The sequence below is a fragment of the Montipora capricornis genome, chromosome 13 (assembly GCF_036669925.1).
Source record: "Montipora capricornis isolate CH-2021 chromosome 13, ASM3666992v2, whole genome shotgun sequence".
Lineage (NCBI taxonomy): Eukaryota > Metazoa > Cnidaria > Anthozoa > Scleractinia > Acroporidae > Montipora > Montipora capricornis.
Genome location: NC_090895.1, coordinates 33,666,668 through 33,681,246, shown reverse-complemented (window position 1 = coordinate 33,681,246; position 14,579 = coordinate 33,666,668). Strand labels below are relative to the sequence as shown.

The 14,579-nt window shown below is 39.6% G+C and overlaps 4 protein-coding genes across 4 annotated transcripts; 2 read left to right on the top strand and 2 right to left on the bottom strand.

Moving 5' to 3' along the window:
* Positions 1 to 11: 11 nt before the first annotated feature.
* Positions 12 to 4,906, top strand: LOC138030066 (transcription initiation factor TFIID subunit 9B-like). Its single transcript, XM_068877920.1, has 5 exons — positions 12 to 244; positions 932 to 1,068; positions 1,649 to 1,780; positions 3,013 to 3,288; positions 3,530 to 4,906. Exons 1-5 carry the CDS (start codon positions 91 to 93, stop codon positions 3,743 to 3,745), a joined length of 915 nt encoding a protein of 304 aa, XP_068734021.1. The 5' UTR covers positions 12 to 90; the 3' UTR covers positions 3,746 to 4,906.
* A 1,871-nt stretch (positions 4,907 to 6,777) lies between these two features.
* LOC138030062 (uncharacterized) lies at positions 6,778 to 8,145 on the bottom strand. The gene has a single exon (XM_068877915.1). The coding sequence runs from the start codon at positions 8,143 to 8,145 to the stop codon at positions 6,778 to 6,780; it is 1,368 nt and encodes a 455-aa protein (XP_068734016.1).
* Positions 8,146 to 8,178: 33 nt separating this feature from the next.
* On the bottom strand, positions 8,179 to 10,039 carry LOC138030063 (polyamine-modulated factor 1-binding protein 1-like). Its single transcript, XM_068877916.1, has 2 exons — positions 9,447 to 10,039; positions 8,179 to 8,770 (listed from the first exon to the last, which is right to left on the bottom strand). The coding sequence occupies exons 1-2, from the start codon at positions 9,992 to 9,994 to the stop codon at positions 8,179 to 8,181; spliced, it is 1,140 nt and encodes a 379-aa protein (XP_068734017.1). The 5' UTR covers positions 9,995 to 10,039.
* A 114-nt stretch (positions 10,040 to 10,153) lies between these two features.
* Positions 10,154 to 12,892, top strand: LOC138030982 (large ribosomal subunit protein eL33-like). The gene is made up of 4 exons (XM_068878843.1): positions 10,154 to 10,275; positions 10,484 to 10,518; positions 11,516 to 11,816; positions 12,810 to 12,892. Exons 1-4 carry the CDS (start codon positions 10,264 to 10,266, stop codon positions 12,831 to 12,833), a joined length of 372 nt encoding a protein of 123 aa, XP_068734944.1. The 5' UTR covers positions 10,154 to 10,263; the 3' UTR covers positions 12,834 to 12,892.
* Positions 12,893 to 14,579: the final 1,687 nt, after the last annotated feature.

Genomic DNA, 14,579 nt, shown 5'->3' with positions numbered 1-14,579 from the left:
TAGTGTATTTAAATTAATTGTAATAACTTTTTTTTGTTGCTCAGAAAATCCTTCATGTACTGGTAACCCTGTAGGGTAGTTGGTGTAAATATGGCGGATAAATCAGACCTTGAAACAAGTGAAGGTAATTTGACGGCAAAAAGCACCCCTAAAGATGCCTTGGTGATGGGAGCTATACTGAAAGAAATGGGAATCAATGAATATGAGCCAAGAGTTATTAATCAAATGCTGGAGTACACATATCGTAAGTTGGTTGTTTTAAAGTTAGCTTAATTGTTTGCTTAATCATGCCCAATTTTTCAGTAAATCGGGCATGGTTTTGTTCTCCGTGCCAACAAGATGTCAGGGTTTATGACAAGCTGAGACTCTTAGGTCTGTTGTAATCCACCTGAAAGACATTTGTGTACAAGCACTGCTTCAACATGAACCTATGATTGGAAGATTAATTAAAAAGTCTCCTAGCCATAATCGCTACCGTGTACATGTACATCACTGTGCTGATCAGTCCTAAAAGTCTCTGCTTACGAGCCAGAAGGCCCATCAGGCCGGCACTTATCTCCGATTTCATTAGCATGAAGCGACTAGGAGTATTTCTACTCCCCCCTGGATGGGATGCTAGTCCATCGTAGGGTTAACACCAGCATTTCGCTGGTACCCATTTATACACCTGGGTGGAGAGAGCAACCATGAGAGTAAAGTGTCTTGCCCAAGAACACAACACAATGTCCCCAGCCTGAGGACCCGAACCCGGACCACTCGATCCGGAGTCGAGCACTCTAACCATGAGGCCACCGTGCCTCCCACTCTGACTGACCAGTCATAGGCTGGTGCAATCTGTAAATTTAGTCACTTGTGTTTTAGAACTTCTGATGTTGTGCGAGCAGGGTTCTTTTTGCATAATTTAACAACACTGAGTGACTTTTTATTGAAGGCTATATTACAACTGTTCTGGAGGATGCCACTGTTTACTCCAAGCATGCTGGCAAGAAAGATATTGACGCAGATGATGTGCAGTTAGCCATTCAATCAAGACTTGACCACTCATATACAAACCCTCCACCGAGAGAGGTACACTGTAGAATTAGTGTTCATCTTAACTAGGTTTTAATTTAGGTTGCTTATAAAGCGAAGTTAACACAAAAGTCACTTGTCAGTGTTGTGATGTGGGACACCTGACCATTGCAGTCTGTCACAGTTAAGTGTTGTATGCCTACCTCCCTTATCTAACATGTAGGAAACATTATTTAAAAAAACTCACCAATAATTCATGACTAGAACAGACTATCAGGTCACCGATAAAACGTCACTCTCATGAGCTTTAAAAGCGATAAAATACCCCCTTATTATTATTTCCAAACTTGTTCATGTCTGCCATCTCTTCAAAGCGAGTCTAAGTGCAAAGTTTTTGTGATGGTAATTGGTTCTACTTTACATATGAATGAAAACTAATTTTCATAAGAAAAACTTTGCACTTAGACTTGCTTTGAAGAGGAGGCAGAGATGAACTTGGAAATGGCCTATACAGTTTTAGTTCTCAGTGTTTGAAGCATTTGTTTTGAATCAACTTTCTGGCTATTTTTTCATCCACTTTTCTTTAATTAATTTGTATAAGTTTAAAATAAACATTGTGTGTGAATGCATTTTTCAGTTTCTCATTGAGATTGCTCGCCAAAAGAATCGGCACCCTTTGCCTCAGATACAAACAAAGAGTGGCTTACGTCTCCCACCCGACAGATATTGTCTAACCTCTACAAATTACAAGGTTAAGGCACAGAAAAAGGTAATAAATTATGATGTTCAAGGGAATGATTAAGAGATGAAGATGTACAATAATAAGTGAAACCAAATGTAGATCATTGACAATAAATTATTATTATTATTATTATTATTATTATTATTATTGAGTCGACCAAAGTAACAAAGGGAGCTGTTCAGGAATTTATGCAGTGAAAGACCATTGGAGAGCCAGCCAACTTAAGGTGTTGTTTCTTACTTTTTTTAAAGTGCTAGTATGACCAAAAAAATCAATTAATTTTTTTCTTGGATTTCAAAACTATGTTAACCCATTGACTCCTGGGGGATCCTCATTGACGAGTAAAATTGTCTGGCGTTAGAAGAGTAAAATAATAAGTATGGCCGGTTTAGGCCGGTTTCGGGGTGAATGGGTTAATTAAACACTAAGTGACCCAAGTTCTAAGCCTTGATTTCAAAAAGACACCTGTTTATTTTTACTGGAATTGTCCTGTGTAACGGTCTGTCATTACTAACTTTAAAATCTTGAGAGACCTGGATTGAGGAAAAAATTACATCAAAGGTTTGCTAGTTTCAGAATGAAATCTGTGTGGTTGTGGCTGAATTAATATTCAGCATGGGGATTTTGGGTTTTCAGACTTAAAAACTCTTCTTTTGCATGTATAATAAACTGCATCTACTCACAGAAATTTTATGCTAGTGAGTAAATGACGTCACTTTTCCCTGGTCAGTCTTGAATGTGGGTAATGGCAGACTGTGAAATACAAAGCCAACATTCAAAGTGTAAACAGCTTTTGGATAAAAATCAAAGCTCAAAATTTTGCCAGTCTGATTTTGAGCAAACACATTTTCAATTTCTGAAGAAAAATCATGGTAGCATCTTAAAAGATCCTCTATGGGATCAGATGACATTAGTAGCTGTCTTGGATGATCAAACCAAAGTACAGTCTTTCCTATTAAACTAAAAGGAAAAACTCAATCCTCAAAAGTCTTGCAGTTAACCCTGTTAACCCCCATTGATGAGGAAAACCTTCTGGCGTTAGACAGAGTTAAGTCTGTAAGTGGCCACTGGGAGTTAAAGGGTTAAAGTTTATTTGATATTCTCTCCATGGTTTTCCATGAGTATTTTGAAATTAATAGAAGCCTGAGGTCTAAAAACTGCAAAATCCCCACAATCATATTCATTGTCTCATGTGCAGAAAGAAAACTGTTTTATTGTTTTTGACATTCAGTTCTTTTTTTTTTTTGTCTTGTATCCAGCATTCTCAAGTCCGTGCCAATCCTGTTGTGGCTCGAACAATCTCACAGTCATCCTTGTCTACACCTATTAAAACCACACCAGCCATTACTGTTAAAATGCAAACTGCTTCTCCAGTCTCTTCAACTGCAGCAGCTGTTCTCAATGTAACAACACCATCTACCTTGCCTTCTATTGGTGTCAGTGGTATAACAATCAAAACAGAAAAGGTAGACAGTACAGCCGTGCACACAGCGCAGAAACCAGGGGTGGTAACTTTAGGGACACCGGTGTCAAAGGTAGGTATCGAGCAATCAAATCAAATCAAATCTTTTGTGGTAAGTTTCTAAATGAAGAGGATTTGACTTCATATTTTTATTGTGTGAACTAAGAAATGAGCCTCTCAGGTAATTTTAGCCATGTTGTACATGTTGCCTGAGCTGCACTCCTACAACCCACCCACCTTCCTCTTTTGGGATTATGCAAAAACTATGGGCATAATACCAGGTTACTGATAACAGAGTCATTTCACTCTTGCAGGCAAAAATTGAGCCAGTTTCTGCTGCCACCGTATCAAGCCAACAAAAAGCTACAACACCAACCTTGATTGTCTCTCAAGCAAAAGTCATTCCTGCCTCCATGCTGACTGTTTCAGCTCTTCCAAGCATGGATGAAACAGTAGCTAGTACTCAGCAGCCAATGATTACTCCGCTCAAGCACAAACACGAAGATGAAGATGACGATAATGACTCCTAGGATTCTTCAAATGCAAACCTTTAATACACGGAAGAAAATGCTGTTGATCAAGAAATACTAGTTATGCTAGGAGTAATGATCCAAGGAACTGCTCATGAATGCCACTTTTTTTTTCAGGTTTTGAAATAACATTTTTCTCTTGTATAATCAAATTTTCATAAATCTTTTGATAAAATCAAGAAGAGACAGTCTCGTTGTTGTACAGACATGTCCAGAAAAGCCCCGAAATGGATGCATATGGATTTCAGTAGGTGTTATTAAGTGTCCCCTTGCTCAAAATTGGGTGTGTATTTACCGGTAATTGGGTGCATTTCTGGACATAAGTGTCGAAGTAAAGGAAAGTCGTAGCATTATCTTTCAACAGTAGTGTTCAAAAGGCTCATTATGTCAGCTTTGCTGAACCTCTGAAGTTTTAAGGTTACACAAAAGTAGTTACTTAGAATTGAATGTCATTTTCTTCCCTCAAATTTTAGTATATCTAATGTTTAGAAAAATCATCATTTTACCACAATTTCTTGTAATCTCACAATCTGATTGGCCAATTTGCCATTGTCAATAAGAGTCCAGACAACGCTGCTTGCGTCAATTTGTCACGCAATGTAATAGCCAATCAGGAACGCTCATTTTGGGAAATGAAGCAATCATATTGCGAGAAAGTTATAGACAACATAGACAACGCTTGCTCTTTCTTGTGTCATGATTTGGTCACGCTCTGAAATAAACACTTTCTTTGGCTTTGAATATTGTGGTAAAAACAAATGGAAAATGGTTCAGTGTTGTGTGTACTCTTATTGACAATGATATAATTCGTCATCACAGTGGTCAAAATTTGTTGTGGACTCACAAGGCACACAACATTTTAACCACTGTGATGAAGAATATCGCTGTCGCTAAGAGTACAGACAATGCTGAAGCACTTTCGATTTGTTAATTTTCTCGTGTGCAGTCAGAGATGACTGTTTTTCTCTTAATATAAATAATGTAAATATTTAAGGGGAACAGTTTTTGAGTGGACCTAGATCTATGTTATTAATCCCTTCACTCCTTGAGCGCCCTCAATTGACGAGTAAAATTGTCTTGCGTTACAGTAAAATTTGTAAGTCTCACTCTCAGATCACGAAGCGCTAAAAGCCTCTTAATAAAATGCCCCTCATTCAAAAATGTTTTCAATGATTGGATGCTAATGTTTTTATCCTAATTATGTAGGATGCCTGTGGCAGACCATGTTATAAATGGGGCTGAGTTTCGTCGTCATAGTAGTTGTTTACGTGGTTATTAGTCGGGGTTTCTATTGTTTGATCACAGAGAATTACTCCTGCTGTTAACTTGTGCCTCCATGATGTAACAACTCTCTCTCTCAGCTTGCAAATTTCCATGTGAAATGGCTATAAAGCTGACTTAAGAAAAAACGTAATGTGAAAGGTTTGAAAATGACCTTTCAAGACAAGAATATATTTAATTCAAATTGCTCTTAACCAGAGCAACTTCATTTGAAAGTGGTTTTGGTTTTCACTGTTCTTGTAATTTGACAGCAAGAGGACGTACATAATGCCAATGTTGGTACTTATTAATGCACAACCTGAATAGCTTCTGTGTGACACTAACATCAGTGCCTCATTACCATTTTTGAGCAGGTTGTCTAGGTCGCAAACACTAAACCAATAGACCTTATTCATGATGGGCGCCATGTTGGATTTGCTTTTATCATGCAAATTAGCTACACACTTCTTAGGGGGCAAACGACACAAGTTCGAGAGGTTATAACAAACACCTTAGCCACACAGATGATTTGTTTCAAGTTCATTGAATGTTAATCACCTAAGCGGTAAAATACAATCATTACACAAGTTACTTCGAGGTTTTTTTAGTGAAAAATGAGCAGATAACGAAGTAGAAAGGCAAAATGTCAAAGGCAATCAAAAGATAAAAAGATTTTATAAAGGTACTTAATTCTAAATACTAAAATGGACTTTTTGCAATGTTATTTCAATATTTCGTTGAGCCGATTTTCCGCAATTTGCTTTTTTTTCAATGTTTGCCCCCCAGCATAATGCACGGCTAATTTTCATGACAATATGAAAACCAACATGGCGGCTATCATGAATGAGGCCTATAACAATCCACGCCAGGTTTTACCATTACTAAGTTCTTTTTCATTATTGCCTGCCTTCTCTTTCCACTCTAGCTACCCAATTTCATAAACGACATACAAAGGAAATGCTCACATTCTCATGACACGAAAGCTTTTGATGCTCTCCAAACACTCTGCTTAGAACTCACATTCGCCTCTGGCCACAGCCATCACTGACAATTGCAACCAAACTTAACGTTTTCCATCAACAACCATATTCCACATAAATGCCACTATGCATCTTGTTATAAAAATACAATTCAATGGTTTATTGACATCATTCTTTACTTTGATACAACTTGTACAATTACTTGTACACCTTGAACTTTTAGTTCCTTTGCAACAATGGCCATGCAAGTCCATACACTTAATGATATTAATCACTCACTGAAAAACTATGTCTCCATTAACCCATCGACATCCAAACCGGCTGAAACCGGCCAGACTTAGTATTTTACTCTAACGTCAGACGATTTTACTCGTCAATGGGCAACCCCTGGGAGTCAATGGGTTAATGAGAATTCTATTGAAATTTGACGACTTGCTTAACTTTAAGTGAATTGGAAAAGGAACTGTTTTCATGGAATTTCCCGTTGTCGCATGCGAAGCAACCACAAAAACCGCTTGTGAAAACACGGCCACAGTAGTTTAAATTTTTATTGTTACAATGTTGCTGGTTTGCATGGTCCCAAGGGAAACAGTTTTGTTTTCCTGAGAGTCCTGATGTTTCCCGCGACAAAGTTGAGGGAAAACAAAACTAACTAGTTTCCCAAGGCACCAGACATTAAGTGCTTTGTTATATATTTAGACTTTTCTTGAGTGAAAGTCTAGGTACATAACAATCACATTTGTATGTCACATAAAGTCACAAAAGCATTTATTATGTTAACTTGATCTGTTATCATTGATAGTTATATTCTTCTATCCTTTGAAGTTGTCTTGTCCTTGAGCGCTTCGCATTTTCAGCTGCCACGGCACGGGCAGTAGTTGTTGTTTGCAAGTTCGCAAGTTTGGAAGTGCCACTGAGTGGAGTATCAGGGAAAACTGTCTGATCTCCTTTGACAACAGGCTGAACAGCCTGAATCTTTTGAACAACAGAGTCTTTAATGACAGGTGTCAACTGTAACAGGATGAGGTAGCCAGTGATCTGTGCCAGACGCATAACTGACACTGAATCATCTGTGCTTCCAATGTGTGCTGCAGACTCTACAAATAGGCGTCTCCTCAAGCGCTCTGATGCTAGTGGACAGATGTTGTCCACTGCCTCAGAATATTCAATGTCAGTCATGAAACCTGGTCTACGCCCTGGCTGTTGTAGAAGCTTGACTTCAATTTCTTGAAAGCGAGGTTCTCTGTATTTCAGGATAATGTAAACAAAATACTGTGAGACTAAATCTTTAGAAATCTTATTCTCACTGAAAGAAGTGTAGCCCATAGCGAACTGTTCAATGTCTTCTTCATTCATGAAGGGATAAAGAACACTGGCAAATGTCCTGATCTCTTTCACAGCAACCCATTCAACCATATCTATGAAATCATTGACAAGCAAGACATAACGGATCACAACAGGGTCTAAACTGCCACACATAGCTTGAGAAAAAAGCTGAATGCTCTTGTTATCTGGAGAAAACTTAACAACACTTGCAAGGAAATCATAAACAGCAAGATACATAACTTCAGGAACAAGATAGCGTTCATGGAAGAAAGAATACAGAGTGTCCACCACAGAGACAATTTGCTCGTCTTCAACTGCATAATCATCTTGCCAAATGAGAGACGAATAAAACTGTTCTATGATAGACAAAACACGATCCTCTGAGAGTGACCGTGGAATTTGTCTCTGACTGGATGTGCGAGAATAATAGTCATCCCAGAGACACTTATATGATGTTGTTAGATGTTGTTGAGCTTGTAAGATTGAAGCTTCTTCATAGAACAAAGTGCTACTTGGTCTTATGGCTGGTAGGGTACCGGTAACACTATCTGGGGTTTGAGGTATATGCTCTGTGTGTCTTTCTTCCTGTAATATATGTACTGTCGGTCTTACTATCTTGATATGAGTGCAGTTATGTGGCAAGGACAAAACTTTATGATCTGTTACTTTGTGTGGACAGAGCAGGGTTGTTTCTCCACAGCTTGGGCAAAAACGTGCATCTTTAAACTCGTGATAATTCTTTCCTTGGTTGCAAGAATAGTATAACATTGCTGCATACTTGCTGAGTATTTTCTCATGAGGGATAAATGGATCTTGATGATGTGCACTGTTCATAATCTTCACAAAATCAATCTCTTCATTATCTTCTTACTCATTTGGCTGGTTGTCTTTTTCTCTTTCAATGTGGAAAAGACTCTTCTTTCTTTCTGTTTTTTTAGCAGCTTCTTTTTCCATTGCATCAGCTTCATCCTCAAGCTGTGCCAACTGATCTTCAAGACTGGATCTTTGAATTTCAATGAGCTGAAATTCACTTTTAATATCAATAATACTCAGCTTAAATCTCTCCTTAACCTTATGGAGATTTTCTTCTTGCTTTATTCTTGCCTCATGTTCATCATCTGGTGTTGCACGGAAGTTACTTTCACTTCCACTGCCTTTCAAATCTATGTCACTTGTCGGAGTAGCTTTGGTCTCCTCCAGATAAAACTCAAACTCTTCAATAATAGCATTCTGCATGGTGAGAAGTTGTTCTTCTAGAAGCTTCGCTGAAGCAATTTCCTGTATAATTTGAGCTTTTCTTGTCAAAATGGCAGGTTTTTTAGGATTCTTTTCGAACACTGCTGAATCATTAAAAGCTTCTTCTAGAGCATCATAACCGTCTTTGAACTTTTCCAGAAAATAGTTTCTTTCTTTGGCTTGAGCCAACTCTTCTTTAAGACTGGAAATGCGCCTTTCATATCTGTTTGTAAAAGCAAACGTGTAAGAGTGTTAACAGTAAAGTAGGAAGTCGCCTGGTGGGGGGGGGGGGCCGGGTGGACTTTGCATAGCTCTAGAGACACAAAGAACAATGACATAATGCACCTATCAATGTTAAGCCCCAGGGGCGGTGGGGGGGTTCGGGCTACCCACGGGGCTTTGACTGTGAGGTCTGTTAGTAACCCTAACCCTCCCCAGGTAGTGAGGGAAAGGCCCTGGGAACAAGGTTGCCTGAAAATAACTCCGCCATCTTGGAAAATACCCAGACGGCGTTCAAAGGACCTTCCCACATTTGTGAGAGGTCACTGAACGAAAGGTGAATGGTACATACATTGCACTCTTATTGTGTGCAGCAAGGTCAAAGGGAATTATTTTGGGGTGGGGGCTTTTGATACTTCTGGCCAATTATGTTGTCGCGGGGGTGGGGGATTTGACTCATTTTTTCAGAAAAGGTAAAAATCCCCACCCCTTTCCCCACACCCCCCACCCCCCCCTGGCCCCTTCCTGGGGCTTAACATTGATAGGTGCATAATGTACAAATGCTGGTGGACAAACAAAAGGAGCCAATGAGAGATTTTACTTTTGTCCACCAACATGGTGGCAATGACGTAAAATGAAAATCACCAATAAGGTATGGTCTGTCTTTGGATTAAAGGTACCTCTCTTTTGCAGCCTGTTGTGTCATTTGTTCATATTGTATGGTTGCCGCAAGCTTCCTTTGTTCCAGACTGTTGTTTTCCAGTTCAATTTCCATGTTGTAAATCTTATCACTGCCCTCCTTTAGGGTTTTCCTCAGTTCCTGGATGCTCTGATTACGTTCTTTAAGCTGTTTATCTTTCTCGTTGAGTTTGTTTTCCAGCTCTGTGATATTTGCACGCAACACGTCGGCGTTTTTATCACGTTCCTCAAAAACTCGGTTGACAAGAACGAAGAATGGAATGCGTTGGATGTAAGGGGTCTTGCTCTTTGACTTTTTGGGCGGCATAGTGGTATATTCATCGCTGTACACAGCATCGTACAGTTCATCTCGCAGCATCTTCAAAACTTTCTTATATACTCCAATGCACGGGATCACTTCATCGAAAACATGAAAACAAGTCGCCATCCGCTCCTCGCTCAGGCCTTTCTTTGGAGTATCCTCCACAAGAAGGACCTCATACCTTGTTGCAGGTGATCGAGAAGACAAAGCTCTTCTGTCGGGATCCATCTTTCAAGGAAATTGCAAGTTGTTGTTGTTGTCTTCGTTGCTAAGGTAGCATCCAGTTCTTACCAACTTAGGATCGGATATACCATATATGGTATAAGCATAAAGTGCTCTATATGCATGCTAGCATGCAGTTCTTTCCGTAACCTAAAGGAATAAGTTGGGGAGTATGTCATACACCAGGTACCTACCATGGAACCGGGTAACTACGCTGACCGCCCTTTTATTGTTGCACAGGCTCTAAATCTTCCCTTCCACTCTCTCATCGAATTATGGCTTCGGAAGTGAGTATAAGGGAAAATCTTGTTCCATCCTTTCTCCACCGGTGATTATTTGCTCGAATTTCGGGAATAGAGTGTCACCGACAGTGCTCTAGTATTTCTCTTGAATGAAATGTCGAAAACTATGGGTTGTGTGTTTGAATTTTCGTTTTTGTCGTTTGCATAACATGGCGTCAGAGCTTTCAATTATATTTTTTTTACCTTATTTCAGGAAACCAGAGAGTCAAAAGTGAGTCAGTTTACACGGTAAGTTACAAAGACTTGACCAAAAACACGCAAAGTATTTTTTCTGTGGACATAAAAGTAACAACTTACGAATTTCCAGCATTGCAAATGACTGGTTTTCCTGTCTGGTTTGACGCCCTTCTCTAGAGGTGCAGGCTCAGAGGTGCAGGCTGTGATCCATACTTCATATTGTTCGCCCTAATTGTAATTTTAGACGAAAGATATCGAGACAGTGAAGTTGGAGCTCACAGAGTATGGGAATAAAAGGAAAGGAAAGGAACCTTATTTAAGTGTCTAGTTGATTTAGCACTAGAGCACTAATTGGGGACACTGTAAAGTGAAATTAGCAATTACAGTGCGACGCGCCTTACCGTGGCCACGTAACAAAGTTTTTTAAAACCTATACGCCAATCAGGGTGTGTGAATTTGATTGACAGTCACCCCTCCTTGCAAAGTTCTCACGTTTGTAAGTTAAACACCGTTGAATGGGTTGTTCAGTTGACGTATTTATGCGTAGTTGTCAAATGTAAAAGTTTGCTGGGTGGCCACGGTAAGGCGCGTTGCACTGTAACACAACAAGTCAAATGTTGGTTTTTGATACATTAGTCTTACTACAGAAGATCCTACATAAATACATACTTTTAATTGATATAGCAGGTTGAAAAAGATTAGGGCAGCCATAGGTTGATTTGGACCTGCAATGTAGTTTTGAATGATATACAGTTATAATAGAAATAAAAGTAAATTGTTTAAAATTTTAGTAAAGTTAATACACGAACCTCGATAGATAGCCCTGCATGCGATTCAAGTTGTAAATATTGCCTTTACACCATGAACAATCAGGTCAGCTCACCTGGCTGTATATCATGTGTGTTCAAGCACCAAATTGAATGAAGTACACAACGAAGTGCTTGTTTTTGTTAGCACTACTAAAAGTGAAGTTAAAATTAAAACAAATGGCCTATATTCTGTAATTAAACTACACTATGAGTCACTTATAAACAAATTTTCTTTTTAGCTTGTACACAAAAGGTATTGTTCTTGGCTACAAAAGAGGCCAAAGAAATCAGCAAACAAATACCTCCCTTATCAAAATTGAGGGGGTGAATGACAAGAAGGAAACTGCTTTCTACCTTGGCAAACGGCTCGCATATGTGTACCGTGTCAAAAGGAAACGTTCAGCCAAAGGAGAGAAAAAACCAAGAAACGTCCGCGTGATGTGGGGCAGAGTTTCCAGATCCCATGGGAACAGTGGTGTCGTTCGAGCTAAATTCAAGCGTAACCTTCCACCACAAGCTATGGGCAAGATTGTTAGAGTGGTATGACTTCTTTTTGCTTGATTTCTTTTATTTGAAAAGTTACCCATCCAATGAGCTGTGATGAAATTGGTTGATTTTATTGAAATGCTTCAATTGAGCATTGTTGATGCTGCACTACACTTGAACAGAGCTCAGTAACTACATATACTATCTATAGTTACAATAATGGTATTTTTGTTGGGTTCATAAGTAAGTCAGTCCTGATAGTGTTCAGGATAAGAGATATGTGAATTGTATGTCCCAGTGCTTTTAATAAGTAGTGTCCTCCAACAAAAAGGATCGGGTAGGGAGGCACAGTGGCAGAGCGGTGAACAGGCTGGTCTACTGATTACAAGGGTCGTTAGTTCGAGGCTACCTCTGCCATTGTGTTGTTTCCTCGGAAAAGAGACGTTTTTCCACGGTCTCTCTTCACCCAGCTGTATAAATGGGTACCAGCAATATACTGCTGAGGGTAGGGGGGGGGGATAACCCTGCGATGGACTAGCATCCCATCCAGGGGGAGTAATAATTCTCCCAGTTGCTGGCAAAACTGGGATAAGGTCTGGCTGTATGTGCCCTAGTTGGCTCATGCAAGACTTTACCTTTTACCTTGCTACACTCAGAAGTCAGACTGCTTTTTCCCCAAATTGAAAAAAATAAAGACAGATTCTTTCAAGCCTACATGTAAGATCATTAAATTTCATTTTGGCAATGGCAACATGAAGGTTGTCAAAAGGTCATCATCAATGAAAAATGTGCTTTGGAATTGTGGTGTTTAGAAGTGTTATCTTAAAAATGGTATAACCCAAACACCCCTAGAGAAAGTGGCCATTAGACCCCTTCTTGTGTTTCCAGTCTTGTAAGAGCAATCATAAATTGAACCCCTCAGTGGATATATGATTGACACCACAGGTGTTGAGTTTTGTCAGATAATTTTTTTTTTTAAGTGAGGGCTGATGTCTGGTAAATGGTGCATAGTAATTTTGACATGGTCACTCGTCTGTTCCTTTGCAGATGCTGTACCCTTCAAGGATTTAATTTTTTTAATTCTTGTACCTCCCTGCTGTACAGAAAATAAAGTGCTCTTGCCATTATGAGTTAAGTTTTGAACTTGTCTGTGTATCATCCTTCTGCAACCTCTCATACCCTCATGTCATCGTCCCAGGAAATTCTCTGATCGTTGGATCGCACAGATCGGGAAATGGCCCATGAAAGGTTTCGAACAGGGGTGGGAATTCCTGGAAATTGACCACTGACTTCCCAGAATCACTCCAACTGTTATATACAGCACGGCCTCTCTATCACCGCACTTGTTAACATACCTCATTGAAGACCTTGCGCACCTCAAATAATCTATTTTAAAATTAAAAGAATTGAGCTCCAGTTCAACGAGAAACGCATTCTTGAGCTTGTCTGATCTAAATTTTTTAGGTCAAAGCGCCGTTCTTAAAACGGGTAGCTTTTCATTGGTTTCTGTTCTCGTTGCTTAAGAGAGTCATTGAAAACTAAGCTCCAAACATCAGGAACCGGAGCCTAGACGTAAATATCCAAAATTAGCGCTCACACGGGGGGTATTTTCTGTCAGATTTTAATCGAATTCCGAGGTTCCCTCAAAAACCACGATGTCAGGAGGTGTTAAAGGTCTCTGAGACGCATGGAAAACGCCAACTGGGCATTCTCCCGTAAAATTTCCGTTGCAGTCGTGTGACAATTGGAGAGATTAAGCATCGCATTTACGGCAAACGTCGGACGAAAGTTTGCGTTTTGCCAGAAGTAGAAGAAACTCGTTTAATATGTGCTCATTTCTTGCGTGTCAGCAGAAGGTATCAAGTAACTTTTCAAAAGAAAGAGACGAGTTAGAATAACATAATTTTCATGCTTTTATGACAAGCAGCAGCCCATCGTTTCGCGTTTACCGTTTCACGTAAACTCGATGCTTAATCTCTCAAGATCGCCCCACAAAAACTGAGTATCATCAAAGAGCCAAATAAAACGCAGCACCAACACAGTTCTGAAGAGAGTGTTTTTAAAGTCGAGTTGAAAGCCTTTGGTCAAAGCCTGTTGGACTCCTTTGTACAGCGCATGGAGGCAACAATAGTTGCATAGGCTTGCCAGCGATTAATTAATGCGAAGGCAATTATTATGATGTCACAAATTGCGCACGTCATAACAATTGCTGCTCTTATCATACATACTTTGAAATATTTTATCAAGGCGCGTGATGGAATTCAGCGCGAGATAAAGAGCTTCTGAACAAATATTTCGCAATGTGATGTTTGTCGGGAAATCCCCCTTCTAAACAAGAAGGGAATTCGGAAATGAGCTGTGTTTTTCTAATATCTTAGTAGCTCCAAGTTTTGTGTGACAAACAGTTGAAAACCACAATGTCGCGAGGGCACGGCAAAGGAGAAAGGAAAAGACGAAAGCAAAACGTTCCGATTAAGGATCTCGAACTATCAATGGTCTCCCTGTTAACCAGGGAAGAGGGAAATCGGAGAAAGGACTACTTTTTACCTGGACACGTGACCGAAAGCGACAAAAGCCAGGAAAGTTTCCCAAGCATCGATGAGGACCTACCATTGTCAATACATGCAGTTGGAATTGGAAATAACTCAAACTACATCGGTCAAGAATTTAGTGGTATCACTGATAGGATATCAAAGGTAGATTTTTTAATTACTTGTCCGCTTGGCCTTCATAAGGGCGTGTCTATCGCAGACAGAAATAAGTCTTTCCACTCTTCCCACATATCGCTAGGGTCGTAACATCTCTTAATGCAGGATG

What these genes read in the sequence shown, in the direction of transcription:
- LOC138030062 (XM_068877915.1), bottom strand. Translation starts at nt 8,145, where the DNA reads ATGAACAGTGCACATCATCAAGATCCATTTATCCCTCATGAGAAAATA.
- LOC138030063 (XM_068877916.1), bottom strand. Translation starts at nt 9,994, where the DNA reads ATGGATCCCGACAGAAGAGCTTTGTCTTCTCGATCACCTGCAACAAGG. An exon ending in CAACAGGCTGCAAAAGAGAG is followed by an intron (nt 8,771 to 9,446) that starts GTACCTTTAATC and finishes TTTTACAAACAG; the next exon opens with ATATGAAAGGCGCATTTCCA.
- LOC138030982 (XM_068878843.1), top strand. An exon ending in AAAGTGAGTCAGTTTACACG is followed by an intron (nt 10,519 to 11,515) that starts GTAAGTTACAAA and finishes TTTTCTTTTTAG; the next exon opens with CTTGTACACAAAAGGTATTG. An exon ending in TGGGCAAGATTGTTAGAGTG is followed by an intron (nt 11,817 to 12,809) that starts GTATGACTTCTT and finishes GTTCCTTTGCAG; the next exon opens with ATGCTGTACCCTTCAAGGAT.
- LOC138030066 (XM_068877920.1), top strand. Translation starts at nt 91, where the DNA reads ATGGCGGATAAATCAGACCTTGAAACAAGTGAAGGTAATTTGACGGCA. An exon ending in CAAACCCTCCACCGAGAGAG is followed by an intron (nt 1,069 to 1,648) that starts GTACACTGTAGA and finishes TGCATTTTTCAG; the next exon opens with TTTCTCATTGAGATTGCTCG. An exon ending in TAGGGACACCGGTGTCAAAG is followed by an intron (nt 3,289 to 3,529) that starts GTAGGTATCGAG and finishes TCACTCTTGCAG; the next exon opens with GCAAAAATTGAGCCAGTTTC.